Source organism: Ochotona curzoniae, unplaced genomic scaffold (assembly GCF_017591425.1).
Source record: "Ochotona curzoniae isolate NIBS_2020 unplaced genomic scaffold, NIBS_Ocur_1.0 contig_3622, whole genome shotgun sequence".
Lineage (NCBI taxonomy): Eukaryota > Metazoa > Chordata > Mammalia > Lagomorpha > Ochotonidae > Ochotona > Ochotona curzoniae.
The window spans coordinates 5,830,779-5,856,212 of NW_024465926.1; the positions used below are offsets into that span (position 1 = coordinate 5,830,779).

The 25,434-nt window shown below is 48.3% G+C and overlaps 1 protein-coding gene across 1 annotated transcript in view; it reads right to left on the minus strand.

Moving 5' to 3' along the window:
- Positions 1–2,335: 2,335 nt before the first annotated feature.
- Positions 2,336–25,434, minus strand: part of WWOX (WW domain containing oxidoreductase) — an 870,330-nt gene continuing 847,231 nt past the window's right edge. Inside the window, exon 9 of the mRNA XM_040982331.1 lies at positions 2,336–2,656. Within this exon, the coding sequence (XP_040838265.1) occupies positions 2,468–2,656 (189 nt within the window). The 3' untranslated portion in view covers positions 2,336–2,467. The remainder of the gene's footprint in view (positions 2,657–25,434) is intronic.

Here is a 25,434-nt window from a genome sequence, read left to right on the forward strand (position 1 = left end):
TGTTAGTGACCAGAATGGGCAGCAGTTTTGCAAGCCCAGGCTTTCTGGTCCAGCATTGACCTTGATGAAAGCAATCGAGCTTCTTTCATTGAAGTTCAAAACAAAACCACCCAGAACCCCATTTTACAGAGCAAAAAACCACAAGCCACAGCTGACAGGCACTGCCAGGGGATGCTCCACCTCTTGTTTCCTATTGGTAAGTGGCATGAAGGTCTCACTTAATGGGGTGTCAAAGTGGAAACTGGTTGCCTTTTGGGCTTAAAGAAACTTAGGGAGAGAGAGAAACTGACTCACTTCTCTTGTTTGGGGTGGGTTTTCTGGCTTTGGGGCAGGGTCCATCAGAAGCCGTGCCCTAGGAGCCTAGGCCAGGTACAAACCCATTCAAAGGCACAGGAGAGAGAGGACTTACCAGGATGTCTGGGGTCTGAAGCTCAAGGTGCTGGATCAATGGCACAAACAGAAGTTAGCTGCCAAGTTTCTACCAAGCATCAGAAGGATGTTAGATCCTATGCTTGGGTAGGACGCCAACTAGATATTTCTTTATGAATAATTCGCTCATTGTGTAATTTTGCTGAATATATTGCTGTTGGTCTGTATGCCAGCCGTAATAGGGTGCGTGCAGCAGCAGAGCTGGCTCCCAATGCTGCCTCTCAGCAGCCTGGGGACCATGCATAGCTTCTGCTGTTACTGCCCCTCAGTTTCATCCCCTGAGCGTAAAATAGATGGGGCTGACTTGCCTAAAACATGAAGTGGCACAAAGTGAATGCTCAATAAACAGTGTGGCTCAGATCATGACTACACAAAATATACACGACACGGACACATGTATGCAAATAAGTGTATACATCTCTGTGTGCAGAGAGACAAACGTATCATTCACAGATGGTAGAAACAGCCTTGACTGTAGAAAAGCTAAAATAGCAGTTATACAACTCACTTGTTTGCAGGTCCAGAATTAGCGAAATGGCCCACAAGGGACTGGCAGACAGAGTGAGCTCCAGGGAAACGTGCGACAGGCAGCCTGGCTGTTGCTCTGGGGATTCCATTCCTGCTCGGGTAGCCTGGAGAACTCCTGGTACAAAGCCGAGTGGCCCTTGGGCAGGGTGAGGACTCCTATAGACTAACACTATAACTTACGGCAGCGACTGCGGCGCCCGTGTGTGGTTATCCTAAACTTCGCAGAGTGGGGCTCTCACGCTGTTTGCTACGTGCGTGGGTGCATGCGGAACTGTTGTATAAGACTTGGAGAACTTCTTGACCTGGGGGAATCCTCATGTCCTCTTGCACAGAAACCTCGATAGAAACAAAAAGGGATGAACCAACAAACCTCCACCTACCCTCCTTTTCGGACAGACACACAGATTCTGATGACTCAGTGCTTGCTACAGGGGGGACCCCAGAACTGAACTGGAAACGTTAACAAATGAAAGGAAGTGATGGTTAATTTTCTTTTTTCTCTTTTTTTCCTGAACAGAAAATATGACGCTGGCATGTTAATCGCGTGAGACAACTTGGAACACAGACAGCCACAAAGCACAACAACAAAACCCAAACTCAGACAAGAAGCAAGAACGGTGTTTTCCTGGCGTCGACAAGAAGCGCTTTATTTTTTCCTCTAGATTTCCTTTTCTAGAAAAAACAAAAACAAATATTTGCAGAAACAATATGGATTTCAGGTGATCATAATAAACAAGCATGTTCTTTCATTAAGCATAGTGTGGGAGGAACTGGAAGTTTGCACGGGCGAACAGGGGGCACTGTGCCACCCAGCCAGCAGCAGGGGCCGCTTCCCACTGGGAATGAAGAATGAAGGGCATCACGTTAGCCCCCAGCCCAGGAGCCTCCTGTGTGCCACCCATGAAGGTGGCTCTGGAATGAATTGCACAAGTTAGTTGCTATAATCTCTAAAGAATTCTTGGTGGATAACTTTGGCAAGGGAGCTTCTGCCAGGCACCAGCTCTGCCCTGCTCGGTCTCTGCGTTGTTCCCCATGGATCAAGCTTTCCTATTCTTGTTGAGGCCATTATTTTCCTCAATTGAGGCAGCCTGAAAGGATGAAATCAAGCCTTGTCCAAAGAGGAGAAAGCAGGACCCAGGCTGCCGTAGTGACCATGGTGGTAGCTGGTTGGGACAAAGCAACCCCAGGACTACTGGAAGCAGCTAGAGAAATCTGCTTGTGTTTCTACAATGAAGGAAAGAACCAACACACCACCCGAGCTTGGCCTTTCAAGCTCAGCACCAGAAAGCAAAGGGACCCAAGGGACCCACGTGTGCCCCAGTTCGCAAGAGACATCAGCCCACCCCCCACTGCCTGCTTCCCGCAGTCCTTGGCATTTCTCACTCTTTGGGACTGCACCCCTTTTCCTTACGCTTGTGGGGCCACGTGAGAAAGCCATGGAAGTTTCCGCAGCACTAGATGGGAGAATCCACGCAGCCTGGAGTGGGCCTGGCCTTGCTCGGGCTCTTTCTTAACAGGCCTGGCTGCCCACTCTCTCCTGCACCAGCCTCTCGCTGAGCACCCACAGGGCCCGGGCTGTCTCCTCGCGCTGAGCTTCTGCTGAGGGCGTGCAGCGGCAGCAGTTGTTGAAGTACATCCCTCCCAGGCCCTCGAGTTCCGGGGCGGCAGCGCAGTAGACTGTGGTGGCGGCTCCCTGTTGCTGTCAAAGAAACACAAAAGGAGAAGTTGTGAGCAAAGGGGTGAGGAGACGTCGGGAACTGCCCAGCCCGTGCTTCCTGCTTCAGACACAGCCGGATCTCAGTGTGGCACAGGGTATGAAGCTCAGAGCACATGGTTGTAAAAGGAATGATGTGACCATCCTGGAAAAACGAGTTCATAAACTCCGCTCGTAAAGATGGTGTGACTTTTTACACCTCATATAGGAAAAGGCTTGGAAAATAAATACACATCTCAATAAATCACAGCAGGCTCCCCTTGGGCACAGAGAGAAAAAGATGGTGTTCTTTGGAACACTCGCGCACAGATGCATCCAACCCTTTGGCTTCTTGCAGTGGAGGATGTAATTTGACAGAGATTTGGTTCTTTGAACTGGACAGAAGGTTCTGAATCAGCCACTCTTAATTACGGCGCATCAGACAGAAAGGCCAAGGTGGTGGGTGCCAGGTCTTTCCTTTACTCAGTGCCCGAAGTGCTGCTACAGGAAGGGTTTGCGGCGCTGTGTTCACACACACACACACACACACACACACACACACACACACATCACCACCACCACCACACACATGCCTCCCACAGATGCAAGGCATATGTTTTGATTTGCCCAGAAAATTATTGAAGCAAACATCTGATTTGTCCCCAGTTTACAATGGGACAGTGGGTAAATGGGGCAGATTTCCTCCCAGCCCACTTCAAAATGCAAGTTGCCACAAGAGCCATTGATCACTTTCGATTCATCTTTTGAGTAACAGTCGAGGCTGTGGCGAAGGATGTGTCTGCTCGCGGGCCCCATATCATCTGGACTGACAGGATACAGTCAGGGATGCTGTAAAGAGGGCAAGGAGTCACTTTGCTTTGCAAGCCATAATTAAAAATAATAGGCTGCTCCTCGTAGGAGAGACACGGTAGGCATGGCTCTAATTTAAAACCAATACAGTGGATCTGGCATCTTATGGTTATTTATGTGCATCCCAGCCCTGACTGCATCAACTAATTATCAGCTGATCGGAGGGAGGGGGTGTCCAACAGGGACCCAAGGGAGGGAGCAGCAGGTACGGCTGCCGAGAAGGGAACAGTGGAAAGCCTGGTGGGGGAGAGGGGCCTGCGTCTCCACCCTTCACCGGTACCCCAGTAGAAGCCTCCCCAGTCAATGGCTTACCCTGTACTCATTTCGATGGCAGGGGAGAAGCTGGGGGACTCCAAGGCCATTCTGGGAACCAGCATCCCAAGGTTTTACAGCTTAAGGAAAAGTGCCATAAAATAAGGCTTGGGTTGGTTGGTTTGTTTTTGGCTTCAGTGTCAGGGTCTGTGGTCACATTTGAGTCCATCAAAAAACAAAATGATCCAACACAGCCAAGTGGCGGGAGGGGTGAGCAGTGAGGCAAGAGACTTGAGTCTTGGTCATAACTGGTTGCCAGCCTGAATCGGACAAGGCCTAGCAGTCCAGAATGTGAATAACTGACATCATATGTCAGACCAGAGGAAGCCAAAGTGTCTCTGGAAGCAGACTGGATAACGGAGATGGTTTTGCACACATTTGGGGGATACCTGGTGTAGATTTTGATTTCCCTGTGCAGCTGCCAACATCACCAACAAGTGGTCAGTCACCTAAGAGCACACAATGCCTTCTCTACTCCCAAATCACTGAGTTCAGCTGGCACTTGCCTCACTCTCCTCTCCTGCTGGACAATCAAATAGTGACAATATTAGGTTGGTCTTATGCCTATCACCTCTTTGGCTTCTCGGGAAATAACCTGCAGAGCCAGCACAGTGGCAAACTCGAGTGACATCCTTATATGATCAGATGTGTTTCACAACAAGCTCTCATTTTTGGCGCATCATCTGTATGTCTGCGTATCGGAGTAAGCCACATTAGGCACAGTCTCATTAGTAAACAAGCTGATACTGCTGGTACAGATAAAACATTTTCTAATTGGTAAAATTATTTTGAAAGAATACATTAATCACCATCAAATGACTTTCATGCCACTTCTTGGGCTATCATTAGTACCTACTCCAGGAAAAAAAAAGGCCAATCAAAATAATGCTAAAAAGTCCACTATCCAATATCCAAAACAGTGGCTTTCTAGTTGTCACCACTGCTTACTGATTTTTTGTGACAGAATAATAATGCTGAGGCGTAGACACGCTGGCCAGAACCAGTTTAGTTCCCCTGAACAGTTTTTGGGTAACAGTCTGTCCTAAGTGTGGAGGTTGTGTACACGGGGAATGGACAGCCTCACACGATGGCCATGGCAGTGAGCTAGGCTGTTCATGACACAGGACCAAGCATTTCCAGGGAGCCCCATAGAATCTTTGATCACGTTCCAATGCCACTTCCGATCCAAACATCTGTGAGCTGCTGCCAGAGCAGGACTGCGCCATCAATCACGACAGTCTATGTAAAATTACCTAGCATTCCTGCTTGGGATTAAGTTAGGACTATCTGGGTAATAGAGGCTCATCACTCTTTTTCAGAAAGCATTTGTCAGATTTGCAGTACAATCTTTAGCTACAGAAAGATGTATTTTGGAAAGCAGTTGATACACACACACACACACATACCCCTGAGATCTAAATTACCCATCCTTCCAGAACCCTTGATTGGTACAAAAACATCAAGTGGCCACTTTTCCTGAATGTTTATTTGATAACCACAAACCATCAGTTTGTAGCTGTCAGCATAGAATACAAATGGCTATTGACTCCTTGAAAGGAAAAAGAGTTTTCTGATAAAAATGTTAAAGGCCCCCCCATACACATACACTCACACAGACTCATAACGCATTGCTTAGTGATCCAGTACGATACATACGTTCTAGTAAGTAGTACCCATGTTAAACAATTACATTTTCAGTTTTCGGGTCTCTCTATTTTAAAATGCATGCTTAAAGAATAAATTCCTGTCCTAGAGTAGCTGTAACTATGAGATGTATTCAACAATAGACATAATGCCATAACATTTCTATATATTCGATGATCATGAATAGTCATTGTAAGATTGCTTTATTCCACACATATCAATACTAATGCAAATGTCTGATTAGTCAATTTATGCAAAAGGTGGAGCTGTGCAAGGGAGCACACCACAGAAGTCGGCTTAGCTTCTGAACCCACAGGGCCTGGGAGGTGAGCCACTGTTTCAGAGGCGGGCAGCGACTACAGAGCCCAATGCTGGGAGTGCACAGGGGTCTGCAGCAAGCAGCTTTGGCAGGAGGCAAGCCGGGGACCTCCTCAAACCTGGGAAGCTTTCACTGTTACCCATCTGGAGTCCTTCAGGCAGAGCAAACCCAACCACCGAACCCCGAGCTTCTGTGAGAATGCTGCTCGGAGAGAGATGATCTGTGCCAGGGCCACACAGGCGATGAGGGCCCATGTCGTCCTCTCCATCCTTGTCTGTGTCCCAGCGATCCTCCTGCATGAGAGCTCCTAGCCACTCCGCCTTTAACAGGGCGATGTGGGGTTCTGGAGTTCATCTCCATGTGATCTTGGTGCTAACGACACAGGGTTACAAAAATCAATTACATTTCTAACCTCTGATTTTAAAGCCACGCAAAAGTACCCTTTCTCCTCACCGGAACAACCCTTTCTGTGAACAAATCAGCCACACACTCCGTTAGTTCATGAAGGGAGATGCAGTTTGTATAAGACCTCCACAGTAAACATGCTCACGGCTAACAAGTCACCCTCTTCCTCCATACAATACTTGCTTAGTTCAACTAGGCTATGTTATTTGGAATAAAGTGTTGATCAGGAAGCATGGTTACTCTCACAGGAACCATGGGAGGTGGCAGACGGGAAGGGAAATGACTGCATGAAAGGGTTCTGTCCTCCAAAATGCCATGTTCTCCCAGGGTGCTGTAGGGGCACGGGGCTGAGACTAACATATATCAATGGGTTGCATTTTTATAAGCATTATAAATCCTCACTCCATTCTATGAGCCAGAGACAACAGATATCCTTATTTTCAAAGAAGCCCCCTTAGTGGTCCAAAGTGAGCTGGTCAAAGCCATACAGAGAATCCCACAGACAGCCACAGGCATGCCTACATGAAGCTTTCTCCCCGAATGTGTCACACAAATATTTGCACAGTACCCACTTCCACCCTACAGGTCTCCCATTTGGCTCTAGCCGTGTCTGGCCAGAGTGACACCCTGACGTGGCCTATAATTAAATGCGCCAGCTCTCAGGAGTTCCACTGGGAACTGTTAAAACGAGATTTCCCCATTGTTGATTTAGTCAGTGAGCTAAATTGAAATTATATCCATTTGGATTAACAGAGATGAAGACTCAGCACCACCTCGAATGATCCCACAGCAAATGACCCTTGAGAAAAAAGGCTGCCTCATTCAGAAGTGTTCCCTCCAGGTGCCAGAGGTGCCCAGCTAGGGCACCTGTCCTCTGACGATACTCTTTTCAGAGCTTGGACATTCAAAACCAGTGATAGCTAGGCACTTTCCCACCTCACAAATTCCCATCCATGGGAACCCACACGGCCTCTGTGGGAATACGCTCTGCTTGCACCACTGGGTCTGTGGTGAGACTCTCACCCAATTAAATCCTAACAAAGTAACCTCCACAGATTCCTTGCTGTCCATTCCTACAATGACCTTGACCAACACAGGCTTAGCTACGTGCAAATACTTCCTGTGGGTAATGCAAGACAACAACCTAAGCCAAACACTGGCTGTTTCGAGCATTTATTACCGAAGAGGAAATGCACTCAATTTCTCAAGCAGAAAGGGTGAAGTTGATCAGGAAAGTCAGGCTCTGTTACCGGGACTGAAAATGTGAAGGAGTGTTTTTCAGAATCCACAGCAATAGCGTTCCGTGTCTAGCCTCTGCAGAAGAGAACACCCGCTCTGACACAACGGACACGGACGGTGCCATCAGGCTGGTTAACTTCGCCACAAACAGCCTCTTTGCTAAAACACGTTTGTAAGTGTGCGTGACCGCAGGTTGCCTTTTCGGTTAATTTTCCTGTGACAGATGTAGAGGGGAATTCCTCAGGGGATACCAATGACACAGTCTAAGAGGAGGGACAGCCAAGGGGTGGGGGACACCAATCCAGTGCTGGACAGGCAACTGGTCTGAGCACAGGCCGGAGCCCCAAGATTGCAAACGACACCTGGTGTGCAGATGTTTGAGAGGGTAGCAAGGCCAGACAGTTTTTGAAATGACAGCTGGATGGTTTCAGGTCTCTACACAGGAAGTGTTTACGAGGTGACCTGGGGACCTCCCTTGCTTACAGTTCAAGCCTTGCAAATACGGTGTCCCGAAACCCAAGTCAGGCTAACCAGAGCACCGTGCAAAGCTGTACCAATCTGCCTGTTGAAAGATCTTAATTTCTAGCAAGAAGACTAATGAGATTTATAAGGCTGACTCGATAACCAGGCTAGACTCAACTGCAAGGTCAGGGAGCATGGTGCTCTTACACCTCTGCGAAGTATGTCTACGCCATCCAGCAGGTGTAGTACAAAAGGCTGCACAAGGATTCTTCCAGAGCACAAGACTGTATCTGTCCTCCTCACTCCTCGGGGAGGAGCAGGCAGAGGACAGGCTGTGGGGACTCTGTGTTTCCAGGCGACACACTGTTTTAAACTCCAATGAAACCCCTCTCCCGCCTCTTTCATGTTCTAAAACTCTTCCTAGACATGTTTCAAGGGATGGATGGATGGTCTTGAGAGTGGAGTACAATGTCTAGAAATGTTTCAGCTTTCTGAAACCTGTTTTTACAGTGAGACCCAGACTTGCTTGGCTAATTGTGTTAACAGTAGGGGCCTCCTGCTGAGGGAAGGCCAAAGGGGAGACTGAAGTATAACCCTGTGGGTGATGACCTGTGCTTACTCCACTCTCCACTTGTGCCTGCCGAAGGTGTTTCAGAGACATTGTCTCTTTGGTTGCAGGAGACGGTACTGCCAACCATGTCCTCGACCCATGAAAGTGTTTCCAGGGCCTTCTCTGCTGATGCTGCCTAGGATTTGCACATAGCTCAATGTATAGTTTCTTTCTGAATAATGGGGTGTTCCCTTGCTGGGATGAAAAACCATATGGGCGTATCCAAGCTTCCATGGGTTAGTTGGAGATGGCCAAACACAGAAGCTGTGGAAATTCACCACCAACATAAGCATGTTACTCAGCATCATCCTTCCACAAGGGGCAAATGGGATGGTCTCTCACTGGGACTTCCCAAGGGACCCGCCTTCATGCCAATGCCGAAGGGTTGCTGAGTGTCAATGAGAAATAAGACACTTAGCTTGTGCTAACCTGGGACATTTTGCATTGTTACTCTTAATCTCTTTTAGCCTCTGTTATAGCTAGCTCTGTGCACTGTATATTGCTGCATACCTTTGCCACATATGCTGAAATAAACCTTTGAAATTATTGGCAGGCAGAATGAAGGGGTGCAGCTCAAACATAATGATGCAAAGAATAATAATTTTGCAGTGCAAGTAAAACAAGAAACTCCCCTCCTCTTCCCTCCTCCTGCACCGAGAAGGACTCTGCCTCATCTGCCTGTCACTTGGTTCTTTCAGAAAACCAGTAGCTGACTGTGAGCAGACAGGATTTCAGCACAATCCTTAAACAAGCTGTTTGTTTAGATTTTAAGGTTGACAGTTCATTTACACTTATGTCACACATATACTCCACAGCACAGTACCAAAAAGACATCAGAGCAAACAAACAAAAGCCACCATGTCTCAAGTGGGGCCACAACTCACTAAGAAATTAACTCTTGACTCCATCTTCCAGAGACCAATGAAGAGATCATACTTGGCGATAACTGGCACCTCCTAGGCAGAGTGCGGCTGTCCAGGCCTTCCATCCCAGCCAGGCAGGACTTTGTGAGGCACGCTCACTTGAACAGACCATTCTTCAGGCTCAGAGACTCTGGCCATGTGAATGTTTCATCGAGTACCTACTGTGGAGAGCGTCTCGTTTATATGACTTTCACAATCAATGGGGATCGCTTAGGCACTGCCTTGACATGAGGGCTCCCTTCCCGGTTGGTCGATGAGTTATAAGAAACAATAGCATTCACCAGCAGCTTGTTGCTAGTTAGTAGGAAATGATGGGGGGGTGGGTGTGTGTGCTGTTGCTTTAATTGCCAGGGTAAAGAATTCTGCCTCAGTATTAGTGAGCATTTGAACGCACTGGATGCAAATAGATTAGAAAGAAAACAAAACAAAAAATTACCTTGATTATGCAACACCTTAGCATAGAAAGTTACAAAGGTATGTCTTTTTTTTTAAAAAATAAATCCCATTCTATCATGCAAATACTATCTAAATATGCATGTGCTGACTACTCATCTACTGGATTTTAGGAAATACAATTAGGCTGCCTTTCCCTTCCCCTATGTAGACTGTAAATAACTGTAGATTTTTCTCTTGTTTCCCATGTAAATATATGTAAATACTAACAAGCTATGCATGCTGATATTCTGGGCAATTTCAGATACTTTTCTAATCTGAAGGCATGTACTTGAACTGGTTTGTTAAAAGGTAGGGGTGGGCCGGAACTCTCTCCAACTCTTTAAAGCAAAATAGAAATTAAAGATTTCTTCCTAGACTGCCGTGGCTTCTTTTGTCTGCTTTCTCCTCCCTGCAGGCTCTCCCCACTTCTGCCAGGACAGACACCCTGGGCACACACCAGGCCCAGCCACAGAAGTTGACACGTTGGCCTTGGGGTACATCTGCTCTACACACACACACAGATTCAACTTCTAGAATCATAAGGTGTGCTTCTTTGGACAGGTCTAGCCAAAGAATCTTGAAGAAATTCCTGTGCTCCTTTACTATGTGTCACGTTCAGTGACTCACATCCCCAAACCCCTGGGTGATGGGGTCCAAGGGGCAGAAATGGGGTAACCATGAGCTACTCACCCAAAAGGACAAAACTATGAAAGGCCACCAAAACTCTTGAGCCTTTCCTGCATAACACGGCTGGGAAGCTTTTCCTGCAGCAGGCAAGAGGGGAGATGCCTGAGATTCTGTGCACCCCACACTTTCCTCCCCAACACTGGCTTTTACATTCCACGGGGAGAGCAGCCACCAGCAACGTGCACACACAGGAATGTTGCTGAGCTCCGATCAGACTGCATGGAAACAAACAGCAGTGGGCCGCATGTGATCTTGGGCTCTTGCTGGCCAGCCTCTGTCCTGCGCTCTATAAAATTCAACTGCCCCTTGCAGCCTGTCAGTGCGTCCCTCGGAGGTGTGGGTACATGCCTGATTGACTGGGAGAAAACAGTCTGATCCAGGGAAAAAGTCTCCATCTTTACCCTGCAAGTGCCAGGGCTCCATGTGGAAGACACAGGATAATAAGGAAGAGAGCAAAACATTGAACTGTCTTCCCCCAGACAAATTACATTGCCAGGTTTCAATTTATTTATCTTTTGTTTTCATAAATGGGAATGGAGGGGGAAAGTACAAAGGTAGGGAAAAAAAAAGAAAACAAGTGACACTCACCCTTCAATGAGGAGAGAGAAGCTATTACCTCAGGTATCTATGGAAACCGAGCCCCGCTCAAACTTTTTTAATGGTTGCAAAATAGCGTTTGCTTTTGAAGATGTTTTCCCCAAGTATGATGGTGCAGTATAAATGCATTAATTGACAGTTTCCTCCGGGACTTCTTTATTGAAGTTTCCAAACTTAATTTGATGGCACAAGGAACTCTCCGGAGCCCTTGAAGAATGCTGCAAAGTTCAGTCTTTAGAAAATGCAGCCAGCTCAGGCACTGCGTGCAAATCCAAACCCAACTCCCCCGCGAACGCCGAGAAGCAGCCCTTGCGCCCTGTCGTTTTCCATTACAAACCCCCCTGTGCTCACCTCGGGAAGGCAGAGGCCCTTTCTAACCTCTATTGAACAAGAATCAATATCAGCCCTTCACTCCTGGAGGGAACGGCTCAGAAGCAGCATGACCGGGAAGGCGAGGGTGGCTTTGCAGATTGCAAGGTGTTAGGGCAAGGCTGGAAAAGCTCTGGAACTGAAACCAGAACTGCTGTAGTTGGGAGCCTGCCCCTGTGACAAGCCACCATGACTCAGTTACCACATCGACAATGTGGGCACAATCACAGCCCCATTAAGGGGTTCCTATAAGAACAAATGATAACATTTGGCCACTTCTTGGGTATTGCATAGTTCAAAGACAGCTGCAGTTTTGTTTATTATGCAACGTTTAAAGAAGTACACAGATCTTTCCTTCTTTCACAGGTTTAGACATTGAGGGTTTGGGGCAAGATTCTGCCCTCTGAGGGCAGCTACTCTTCCATTCAGGCCACTGCAGGATCTCTAGGTGCTGTGCTGCTCACAAATTCCAGTGTTCCTCTAGTCCACTGGCCACAGCAGGGACCAGATCCAAGCTCATGTCCACATCCCTAGCCACTGTTCAAATATCAGTGTCCTACTAGCATTTGTTAAGTGCTCCAAAATTCTAGACGACCTCCGCCTGACAGGCCCTCTCTGTGCTTGCCTTTTCATCCCCAAACATCTGTGCCATGATGGCTGGAGAAAGGGGTGCTCTGATGGGACTACCGTCCAGTAAGCAGGTGCAGTTACAAATATGGTACAGTCCAAAGTAGATGGCTCCTCCTCTGTAGAACATGAGCCCCACTTTGAAGATGAGGAGACTGAACCCAGAAGTGACCCCAGCTGGCCGAATGCCCTTTGCCAAGTAAGTGGTGGGACCCTTCCTGAAGCTACTGGCCACCTATGCTTTCCATATGGTTCTCGATACATTTCCATCACACACACACACGTTACCCGGCCCCTATCACTTTACTAGTGGAATCTGTGTCTCAGAACCTGGAAACTATTTTTCCCACATTATTCCCAGCAGTTGGGTAGCTCTGTGGAGTCCCCAACTCGGGTCTGGGAACCATCAGGCTGAGGAGATAGAGGAATGAATGCATGACTGTGAATGAACATGTATTGGGAATCGGTGGGAGTGTCTGCCGGCATGTTATGGGTATGTCTGAGACTCCAGGGTGGAGAGGTACAGACTACATCCACATCTAATTCAGCGAAGCTGATGAGTCAGTCAAGCAGAACAGGAACTCTCCTGGCCAAGGCCAGGGCGGCTGGGGCATGAACACTGGGCTGGGAGACGACGTGTGGGAAGCCTCCCAGCCCTGCCCCTCCTCCTGCACATACTCTGTCTAGATTGGGTGGATTTCAGATGTCAGGAGGGAAAAGACAATTGCAGGACTGACCCAAGCTTCCATGGCAATGCCATCTCCTGACTCCGAGTTTAAACTTTCCTCTTTGCCAGAAATTTTCCTGGTTTGATCTCTTAAACCCCAGGAGAGACAAAGCCTATGTTCTCCCTTGTTTCTGGTGGCCTCACCTGTCCCCTGAGGCCAGTGGCTCTCTCTCCGCTGGACTTCCCAGACCATGTGCACTGTCAAAGCAGCACTCTTACTAAGCTCTCGTTCTAGCTGTTTATCCCAAACACACTCAGAGTTTGCCACATCCTTGCCCAGCTCAATCCCAAGAGGATGGTAACAGCAAAAGCAAAAAAGAGAGACAGATACGGGTGTCAGTTCTAATCCTGGTGGCCCCACTTCCCATCCAGATCCTAGTTTGTGGCCTGAGAAAGCAGTCAAAGACAACCCAAAGCCTTGGGACCCTCAACCTGCGTGGGAGACATGGAAGAGGCTCCTGGCTCCAGATTGGCTCAGCTCTGGCCATTGCGGCCATCTGGGGCATGAATTAACGAATAGAAGATCTTCCTCTCTGTCTGTCCTCTTCTCTGTATATCTGATTTTCCGAGAAAGAGAGAGAGAGAGAGAGAGAGAAATGAGAATCTTCCATGAGCAGATTCACTTCCCAAATGCCTGCAACACACAGGTCTGGTCCAGGCCAAAGACCCAGACCAGGAATTCCATCTGCATCTCCTACTTTGGCAGGAACCAAGTACTTGAACCATCAAGAGCTGCTTCCCGAGTATATCAGCAGAAAGTTGAATTGGAAATAAGCACCAAGACAAGAGCTGTAGCATGCCAAGTGGCAACGTCCCCCCTCTGCCACTATGTCCACCCTAATATTTTCTGACTCGACACTTCCTTTGCCTTGCATCTTGCTAGAATCATGCACAAATTGGATCCACTCACCCTGCTGGGACTGTAAAATGCCCACATACTCCTGCCTGAGCCACTTGATCTGTCTGGTGGCTGAGTCTTTTTTCACAGAGCCCCAGGGACCATCCCCATCCTTTCTGAATTCCATGTCTAGATCCTCAAACCTGCAACTGCCACCCTGGCATCCTCGGGCACTGGCAGCATTGTCTCTGCCTGTCTGTGATTTTCGGACACTGATCCAGAGGAAGTATGAGCATGCCCCACCCCCATTCCTGCAGTGTTCCTCATCTGCAGACTGCTTCTTATACAAGCACGGCCAGGCATCCTGGCACTGCATGGGTTACTGGCTGGCCATGAGTGAGATGGGTGAGGTGCCTTACAGCACCCAGCAAGCAAGTCTCATTTGCTGCCAGCTGCAGTTGGAGCTCTCCTACCCTCGTGGTTCAGGGAAATGCTGAGCTCACAACAGAGGATACACCCAGGAACACCTTACTCTGCCTTTTCCCCCTCTGGCTGCCACACCTGATAGCATTCATCCTCTCACAAATGCCTGGCTTGTAGAAAGGAGAGCACACAAATACACCTTGCTACCAAGCAAGATGCTGCGGGGACAGAATCCCAACACAGGGCTGGCTCTCAAATTGTCAACGTGGTCAAAAACCTGTCCTCCATTAGTTGCGCCCTTTGGAGTCCAATCAAATGACTTCACAAGAGAGTCCCTTGAATGTATGGACCCATCGCATGAGCTCTGGAAGCCTTCTGTGGTCTTTCTAAGTGGTAAGCTATACATGCTGTTGAGTGGAGTATTTGGCACACTGGTTACGTTGCTGCCTTTGACACCACATCCCGTGTTGGAATGCCTGGTTTGAGTCCTGGCTTCTCCACTTCTGATGAGGATTCCTACTAAGGCCTGCTCTGTGAGGCAGTAGGCGATGGATAAACCACAAGGTGCGAGTTCTGCAATGTGTTCTGGGTGCTGGCTTTAACGTGGCCCCCCGCCAGCTGTTGCGAACGCTGCGGAGTGACTCAAGGGATTGAAGAGCTCTCAAAGGCTGTCTTCATGCACCTCTTTCTCCCTTACAAATAAATCAGATATGGATAATTTAAATATAATGCTTGCCAAAACGCAATGGAAATACTAATATCCCTTTTTATTGGTGGGGAGACTGAGGCTTGAGCAAGTAAAATGACATAGTAACACATAAGTGCCAGTGAACAAGTGAATTCTGATCATGTGTCAGCTGCTTGCTAAAGTCAAGGGAATTCACAAGCAGCTTCTTCGGAGGTACACTCTGTGTGTCAGAGCCTTTGTGGGGCAGGATCATCCATTATTCCCTATTCTGAATGGAAGCCAAAAGAGGCCAAGAGCAAGCAATCCTGACTCTTGACAAATGTGCCATGACGGAAACGCTTCCACAGAGCAAGTGAAGTGGTGCATTGCACACGTGCAAGATTCTGAGCTATCATTGTGGTAAGTCTTTCAACAACAATAAATAACTAACTTTTTTGAGGGCCCCAGGCTCACACTAAGTGTTTTACAATTGCTATCTCATTTAATCATGTGGAATCTGAGGTCCAGAAAGGTTAAGCCACTTGCTCAAGGTCACAGAGCTACTAAGCATGAGTGATGGAATTTGAAACGGGGTCAACTATGCCCTTGACCTCTACTGCACAACAGTTTCAGCCATGGAGGTCAAATATTCACAATGGTATTCATCCCTTATCCAGACAAGGGTCTAACTCCAGTCACCAGTGAGGCCGCCCTACCAAGGAGCATCTTGGACTCCTGGCTGAGATGATAAACTACAAGTGAGGCCAGGGCTTCGATGACCATACACAGGCGAGGAATCAGGAGGTGATTCTGTGTGTAGGTTACCTTCGGTGGTGATACAGGATGCATTCCAGGAAGGAACAGTAAGGAGAGGGAAGGGTTTCTTTCCCTTGTCTGAGTTTAACATGCTAATCTCTAAAGTCTCTGGTGTTCTCCAAGAGATCAGCTGATTTGAACTGTTGGACATGTAAAGACAGAGCTATGGCTGCCCCAGAGGTCAGCGCAATTGAACCACTGGAGACTGACAAGTGTAACTTCCTGCTCAAGGGGGAGTTGGGGCCTCAGATTCAAGGCTACAGGGAGTCCAGCGGCTGGGCATCTATTTCCTATCCCCAGGGAAGATGCACCTGCCCTTTTTCTGCATGTTTCAACTTTTTTTTTTTTTTTAGCCACAGTAGGAAGCCTGAGGGCAAAAAGCCGTGAGATCAGAAGTTTTAAACAGTTTTCAACTTGGTGCCCATATTCTAAAGGCAAATTTGATGCTAGTGGTCACCCTAGCCTGAGCTAACTGCAGCTTCCAATGAGTAGGGTGTCAGTCAAGAGCCCTTTGCAACGTGGCTTCATTTAATTCAGAAACAACCCTGCACTATTCGGTGCAATGGGATAACAGCTGCATTTTAGAGACAGACTAAATTAAGTTCAAAGCGTAGGAGCACATTCAAGGTTGGCTGGAACTCCTGAAATTCAGTGCCAGGACCCAAATCCAGATTTGCCTAATTCCAGATCTCACGCCCTCCTGGGCTCTCCAGGAAACCAAGGTCTCTATGAGTTTATCATCCTTGAAAAATCTTGCCTCCCTTGGCTCCCCGTCCCAGGGTCATGGTACGTGTGAGAAAGTCGTGTGTGATTTCCCCTTTGTCTCTCCCCTTCCCCTAGGAACAACAAAAAGAAATAGCAAATTTGGAAGCAATGAATTCACCCAATTTTCCCTAAACCTTCATCCTTCCCACCCTGATCAGACATGTCATCATTATTAAAAAATAAAATTAAAAAATTCTTGCCTCTCTATAACTAGTGGCATCCATATATGATAACACAGGTATTCAGTGCCTCTCCCATAGCCTCTCAGTGAAGGAAATGAAGGCTGGAAGTTTGGTAAATAGACAGGTGGAATAACAAGTGAGTCTAGTGATACTTAGGGTATTAGAAATCTTGGGACAGTGAACACTTCCGGGGCTCACAAAGACTCAGAATTTAGTCTTTTTTAGCCAATGTTGCAAGAGCAGTGGGTGGCGAGAACCCTTGAAGACAGGTACATCCATCACATGGCTGAAGAACACGGCTCTGTGCTTACGTGCTCGGTTCAGAATGAAAGGGGAAAGACACGGGGTAGAAGAGGCCGCTTGTTGACACTGCACTTGTGTAATTTTTCAAAGGTGCCAAACCTCGAAGCTGCTTTTGGTTTTGGTGCTTCCTCAAATGCATGTGCAAACAGGTTCCTATTGACCAAACTGCCTGAGAAGAGCCTGTCCTAGCACATTGCTATATGACTGTCCCTGCTTTCCAAGACAATGAATCCAACACAGCTATCCCCTACCAACTGAGCTGACCAGATCTTTCCCATGAGGGAGGAATAACAAGAAGAAATAGAAAGCAATGATGCAGGAAGGGAAGGAACAGAATGTTCTGCCTCTTGTGAGGTGAGTCTCTGACACACTCGTGGCTAGAATGGGAAACTCACCCATCACACTGGCACTCAACACTTCTCCAACCAGACAGAACTTGAAATCCTGCCTCATCGCCTGCTCCTGTAGATGCTGCAAGCTCCTAGAACTCTAGCTTTTCCTCTCTGGTTCCCCAACCCCTGCGTCCTGTGTACATGAACACACCCTAACTCAGAGAGGCCTGGCTCCAGGAGCACTGGCTGGGCCACTGTGTTGGCTATGCTGGAGATGCTGCTGAGAGCACCTGTTCTGGTTCAGGAGGCTACTTGCTGAAGGCAAGTCCTTTCTCAAAAGCTGTTCCTTGCCCAAGCAGGCCACCTCACCCCAGCTTCAGCCCCTCCAGGAGGCAGCCCACATTAAGGACTTCCTGTCTTCCTTGCCCTGATGAGGCTACTCCCGTGTCACAGCTCCATCCTTCTCCAGCCCTGCCCTGCTGAGCACACTCCATGATAGCTATCTTGTATGCCAGTCTTACTCACAAAAGCTGCTTCTCAGGATAGCCAGTCGTCAACAGCCAGCAAACTTGGATAAGTATGTTTGACCACTCAGAGCCTCTGCTTCATCTTGTATGAATGTGCGATACTGGTTTGCTCACAATTCAGTCACTTCAATGACCGAATCAAACCACATGGGTAAAGTCCTCCCACAGACCTGGCAAATACTCCACACTCAACTTTAGTAGCCATAGCAGACAGTGGAGTCGCAGCATCTGTCTGGGACAAACTCTGGGAATGGAGGCGAGAGGAGGGAAGCAGCACAGCCTTCTAGCAGCTTCGGATTAGATGCAGCACATCCAGAGCAGGTGCCTTAGCTGCACTCCCTCCCTCTATTCAACATACAGAACACAGGAAATAATGCCAGCTCAGTGAGCAACCAAAGAGACAGCAATTCAGAATCTGCAAGATGGGAAGCAGATGGAGAAGCGGCAATTCCTGGCTCAGTAGACTGGAGCCTACATGAAGAATGGCACTGGAGATGAATCAACTCATGCCATGGAACCTGGGGATGGAAATCAAAGTAGAGGCTGGAGAAGGCAAAACCTGGTCAGGCTCCATGATTCGGAAAGTGGCGTCTGAACAGAACTCTCCCAAGGGGCAGCACCTCCTCAAATGACAACTTGTGTCATTACAGAATGGGGCCACTCACTCTGTGAGTGTCCGAGAGAAACTTCTCCTCACCTGGCCAGCCCATCTGGACTCAAGAGTTGAGTGCGTGCACTAAGAAGTGACCTCCCTGGGAGAGGTCCTTAGCACCCAACCCAGTCTTCAGCAACAAGTGGTTACTTAATAGGGATTTCGACAGGCAGTGGATGAAAGGATGGACAGAAGATTGGCTTTGGAGAGCCACAGAAAAGCAGATCACTCAGACTCAACTGCTGCATAGATGAAGTACTCAAATGATTCCTTTCCAAATTATTGCTGGTGTGGTTTTGACACAGTTGTTCTCTGTAACTTGTGACTCACAGTGGAGCTACATTATATAATGTTAGTCTAAGCTCTCAGGCCTGCTTGCACGCTCTCTCTCTCTCTCTCTCTCTCTCTCACACACACACACACACACACACACACACACGAGGTCTTCACATTAACTCTGCAAAATGGACTTGCTCTGATTTTCCCCTAGTTTACAGAAAACTCAGTCATAGTTAAGTAAGTTAAAGAAGTTGCTGAAGCCTGCATCATTACCAAGTGGCAGAGCTGGAGTTGAAACGCATGCCCTTTGACTCCGAAGGGCATGCTGCACAGCAGGCAAGCTGCTCAAGAGCTGCTTCCAGAGACCCTGGGGGCCTCCGCCTCTCAGGCTGGGCCCACGGAGTTGGCTTCTGCCAGTTGTGCAACTGCAGGTGGGCAGGTGTGTGAACGCTAACTTCAGGAGAGGAGGTGTGGGCCCATGGAAGGCCTGGACCTTTGGGTGTCTCCTCTCCCTGAGAAACCAGAGCTTCTGAAGTAGCACAACTTCCACTGAGCAGAGGTGCAGGAGCCTGGCTAGGCTGCGTGGACTGTCTGGGCCAGGGACTGAATGCAGTACTTCCTGGGAGATTTTTGTGGTGGGCTGCAGAGCATGTGCAAGTGCAAGTATAGCCCACCGCCCGATGATGGAAACCACAATCCTGTCTACTAACACAGCTTCCTCTGCTCTTTGCCAGGAGCTGGGCATGGCTATCTGTGCAGTCTCCTGAACTGCCTTCCACCAAGGGGGAGCTTTCTTCTCCTTCCTCCTCATCAGTGGAGTCCCATCTGGGGCTCTGTGGCTTTAAGCACCTGAACCTAGAGTGCACTCTGTACACAAAGAGACCATGCGGATCTTTCCATGAAATCCAACATGTTGCGTGAGCAGCGTTTCCTAAGCCAGGCTCCAGATGGCACCTCCATAAAGACAAGGCCCCAAAGCCATGCCCAGGCTAACTTTACCATCAGGCCACTTCTTGATTCAGGCATCAGCAAGACATAAGCAGCCAAAACACGGCAGGGAAAGGCGGCAGCCTGTTGGCTTTGGGGCTTCCATCTGCTGAGGCCTCCTCTACCCAGCCCAGGGCAGGGCCCCTGTGTAGATGTCTGGGGGTTCTTTCAGCAGCCCAAGAAGTGCTTGCTGTCACCTTCATCTTAAGGAGCTCCAGGTTAGGTACTTGAATGCAGATGTGGTGGAACTTGGGGATCTGTGCAGTGATATAACGGGTTAAGCTTTTGTCTGTGGCACTGGCATCCCACTTGGGCATCCCACTTGGGCTCAGTTTAAGTTATTGTGGCTGCCCTTTGATTCAACTTCCTGCTAATGTGCCTGGGAAAGTAGCTGAAGACAGCTCAGGTCCTTGGGCTCCTGCACCCATATGGGAGAACCAGAAGAAGCTCCTGGCTCCCAGACTCAGACCAGCCCATATCTGGCTGTTGCAGCTATTTGGGGAGTGAACAAGCAGATCTCTCTCTTTCTCTCTCTGTAAATCTACCTTTCAAATAAAAAGAAGGACTAGACCCTCGCTGTGAACTTCCCTGTGTCCTAGGTCAGAGCCTGAGCTTTCTACACTGTACTGTCAGAAAGACTCAGGAAGAGAACGGAGTTGAACAGTCATGGGAAGCATTTGCCTGGACTCTGGGAAGACAGACTGGGAGAACAGAAAATCCACAGCTCTTGGATGGTTATGTACCATGGATGCTGACGTTTCCCCACTCATCATGAACCAAAGTGAAGTAGCAGAAAGGTGTGAGGGTCAAGGAATACACAGAAACCCTTCCTTAGTTGGCCTTTTCCCAGTCACTGTGACAGCAGTGGCCAGCGTTAATGGCCAACACTTAATGCAGTGTTGCAGCCACATGGGGAATGTGGAGATCAGAGAGGGTAAGAGCCTTGTCCAAGGACATACAGCTAATAAGCAGCAGAGTGGGGACTCGCATGTGAAAAGGGACAGGTGGCCTCCCAGGTCCACATCCTTCTTGCTATACTGCATTTCTTATACTGAGAACAAGCACAATGAAAGACAAGCACCAATACACAAAAGCAAAACTGAGAAGCATACAGGGAAACAGATGGCATAGGGATTGGTTTTCTGGGGGATGCGTCTGGGTCTCTTGCTATTCCCAGGGGTATCCTTCTACTCTACACTTTCTCTGGAGTCACTGAGGCCTTAGCAGGTAGACCCCCACTTGGCCCCCAGTGGTTTCAAAGCTCTAGGAACTCCAGTAAGAACCCCAGAATGCCCCCACAGGCTCCTTGCAACTGTGGTCATGCATACATATCTCTCTTGTCGATGAACACTGGCCCAGGCATCCGGGGGGCATTCAGAAGCCAAGTGATGAATGAGTAATTGGACAAGCAAAGCAGAGCAGCCGAATGGGGGCATTTGTGCCCTGCTCCACACCAAAGGAGAAGTGTACCAGACTCCCGGTGCATTCCTGCCAGCGGAGACTATAGCCCTGCGAGGAGGCCTCCTGCCCACCTAATGCTACACGAGGTGTTAACCACATTATCTGGAAATACCCGATGACTAATTCTCATCCCTTATCTGGAGGAGGAGAAAATTGTCTTGAGCGTGAATGCCCCAGATTCCTGGTCAGTTTATGTAAGGTGTTTCAAATGATTGCAGTATTTTAAGCCATTTTTAGCTCCAATCACCTGATGGGTGGTGAGCCTGGGGAACCTGATCTCTTCCTCTCTCGGACTCCTGTTTTCACTCATTTTGTTGAAATGACTCGCTGCACCCTGAAAGCCTCCCCACTGAAGAGGGGACGTGCCTCTCCTCTGCACCAGGCCGTTTCATGGATGTTCGGTCACCGCGTTTTTACACTTCCAGGCTTCCTGGCTTCCCAGGGATCCCACCTGGCCGGTGTCAGCTGGCTGGGATTCCTTCTTTATCGTGGCCCCTTGCTGGGTCTATAGATTCAAAATTTCTTGCACAGCTCAGGTGGGTTTCGACATAGACTTTTTTCCCAAGAATCTCTCAAATAATCACCAGTGCTTAAGAGATGACTTCTCGCAGAGACCTCCGAGAGACTAAGCAGAAGCCGCGATTCCGCAGAGTAGTTGGAGAAGAGAGGAGAGCCCTGCCTTTGTGTAACTATAGCTGCTCTGAGATCAATGAAAGCCACAGGAAAGCAAGAACCGAGGTGTCAGACTTCTCAGAATCCATGTCCTCAAGTCCATGGAACCCCGTGTGACCTTTCACACCCAGAAATGGAAATCACACTTTGTTCCTCTTCCCAGCACCTTATCATAGACTCACTCGGTCTGCAAAAGTTCACTGGAAATGCTCATTGTGGGAGGGAAAAAAAACATGCATGATTTTCAAAAGTGTCTGCCACGAAAATATAGTTATATTTTCCCATGAACTTCGTGAAGTGCTCTCACAGTTTCGTTTGACTGTGTCAACAAGTGAGAGACTGAGCAGTGATTCACACGACGTAGGTAACACTAACTCCAGGGTCCTCGGGGCACACGAGAACACGTTAGGCCTTGCCAACTATATGATTACAAACACTGAACCCTGTTATCACAAGATTAACCTTAGACCATTCGTAGACAAGTGCGCATGGTGTGTTCTGATAGACCTGAACTCACAAAACCAGACAGCTGATGCGACTTGGCTCATGGCTACAGCTCGCAGACCCCGTTCAATGCAATGCCAACAATTTCCAGGAATCAGTAACACCAGCTAGCTCATCTTGTAAGTGATTTCTCTGTCTTGACAACACGGACTTGACACTGAACCGAACTTTTGTGCCAGTTTAAAGCAACTTCTGCATGTGGTAAGGATTTCAGCGGGGCGCGAGGGGGTGAGCCCTGGGACCTTGGGTACCTGTGGGAAGGCCCCTGATGGGGGTGTGAGCATGCAGTCGCATCAGCTACTTTGGAATCCACCGTCAGACCTTCGGCAGGGATCCATGCCTAACAGCTTCACTCTAAGCCTTGCGAATTTTTGCCATGAAAAACAATTTGCTAAAGAAACATTTCTGCGGGAAGATAAAATGATGAAGCAATCAAATGCTTTAAAACGAACATCTTTCTCCCCATGCCCCTCTACTTCTGTTTCCTAAAACTAGCTAGAGTCTTGAAACCAGCACAAGTGTTTAAAGGCACTAAATTACCTAGAAAGATCTCCCAGCTTGCATGGACTGCAAGATGCAAAATAATCCCCCCACCCTCTCCCACAGGAAAGGCGTGGGTAACAACTCTGTACCTAAAAAGCAAATGAAAACAGCAGGCTGAGACCCTCTTGTTCCCAGTCAGCATCTGCTACAGGGCATCTCAGACTGCTTAGCCTGGAACAGGAATTACCATGAGCACTCATTCTCTGAGATACACCCGGCCTGGGCTGGGTATTTGGTCAAGAGGACCAGATGCAGGCTAAGCCATCTGTGTCCCATTTCAGAAGAACGGGATGGGGGTGATTTCCGGCTGCAGCTCTTGACCCCAACTTCCCACTGATGCACACCCCAGGAGGAGTCGGCGGGGATGGCTTCAGGAGTGGGGTTCCTGCGACCCGATGGAAGGCCTGGAGTGTATTTCTGGTTCCAGCTACTGTGTGCACTCTGGGGTGGGGGTGAGGGAGTCAACAGGCAGGTGGGTGTTCTGTTTCTCTAACTCTCAAGTTAACACTTTTTTGAAAATTAGATAAATGCTGCACTTTCTCAATAATCTGTCCAGAAGGCTCTTTTTTAAAAGTTGATGCTTTGCAAGCTAATATATGTAACAGACTCATATCCCAGTCTCTCCCTAACCTTCTATAGACAAACTCTTCTCTGTGTAGTTTTGTTTTTATTCTTTTTGTTCTCAAAGTCTCTGCCAACGTTTTCCATACAGACTGAATGTTTTCTACTATGTGTCACTATATAGATGCGGGTGCAATAAAGACTGTAATGATTGCACATCTAGGAGAAGTGGGAGTTTCCCTCTGGGGGACGTTAGCTGGGCTGCTCCTGCACAAGTGTGTCAATGGGAATGCCTCCTGCTTGCTCGGGCGCCTCCACCACTGGACGCCATAAAGGAGCTACAGAAGCAAAAGGTGAGGGAGCCGAGAACAGCCCAGGATGAGCAAACTGGTGCTTCCCTGGGGAACAAAGAGGAATAGACGTGGAGGAGAATTTGGAAACAAAGACAGCAATCCGCTTGGGGGGCTGAGTATCAGGTCTTGGTGCTAAGAAACTTACGAGACCTTAGGGAACACATGTGCCCAAGACTTGTGCAGATCTTGTTGGCTGACAGATGGCTTTCGAAGGCTGAATTGCTGTATAAACATTTAAATGAAAGTTTGATTTCATAAGCGTGGAAATTAGGCGAAACAAAAGGAAAATGATTCTCAGAGGCACTTCAATTAGTAATTTGTAATTTCTCCAACAACATGTGTTTCACTGGGTAACCCATCTCAATATTCTGAGAAAGGAACTTTGGGGGAAAAAAGTCTTTGAAAACATCCCCAGTGTGCATTAAGAAGACTTGCAAGAGGACTAACCAAGAGAGCAAGCATTTGTAAGAGAACTACGCCTTCGCCACCGCAGTCATGACTCAAGGCCCTGGCTGAGACCACAAACGGAGGCCAGCTTCAACGCCCTTCTCTGCTGGCGTTTCCTCCCCAGCAACCAGGGCAGAAGTGGGTCATTCCATTTTTGTTGCATGTGGCCTCCCAGCCCCTGCTCATCCCGTGACCCCTTTCTGTTTCACCTAGACTAGTATTAGCAGGTTTTCATCTGTGACACGTTATAGGAGGGAGAAGCGACCACACTGTGGCATCTCAACAGGTGGTGGCTTCAGGGAACAAAGAGCCAAATGACCAACTTTGAAGTGTTATCCTGAACACAACACCTGAGGAGTTGTCCTAGCTTCTCTTCTGAACAGAGAATGCTGTCCTTTGCCATAGTCTATGTTTATTTTCTCCAGCAGTTGTGGTTTTGAAACCCCATCGGCTTGTGATAGGATGACCTGATTGGACCATATGTCTTCCTTGGGTTTGGGAAGAAGCACATTGAGCACACAGTGAAAAAAACAAACAACTAAATAAACTGTACACATCTGCAGGGTTGAAAAACTAGCAAAGGAGTCAAAGAAAGAGGGAAAAGATGGAACATGTGGAACTCAATTCCTTGAATCTCAGTTTCTTCATTTGCAAAATGGCTGTGATGGAGATTGGAGATGGGAGGCCTGTCCGGAAGCTCCACGTTCAGTGGATGCTCCAGGAATGGTGAGATCAGAGAGCTCTAGATGTGAGTCAAGGAATACCAAGTCATTCCAGGGAACCAGCAGAAGCTGGGAAGGCCAGGGGAGTCCTTTTAGGGCACTAAAGCACCTTGAACCCAGGCACCTGGCCCGGTGTCACCCGCTGCCAAGGTCTACAGCTGGAGACCAGCTCTGCAGGGGCATTTGTCACAGCAGCAACCGAACACAAACCCATCACAGGTACTGCTTCACCCAGCTCAGGCCCTTCCTTTAGGAACCCCAAATTCATTGGCAAAGTCCTGATCATAGAGTAGAAAATGGGCCAGGCCAAGGGACATCAACAAGAGATAGCTTTTGCGGGGGGAAGAGGGAGGAACAATATAGGCCAAAGAAAGAACTCTTAATGCACCTTCTTCAGGCCCACAGACATTTTAGGGTTCACACACACACACACATACACACACTTCTCTCAACATATGTCTTCCCATGTTTTTCCTAACGTCAAGCCCCAGGTGTCTGAGTGCCAAATCCATCTTCCTTGTGTT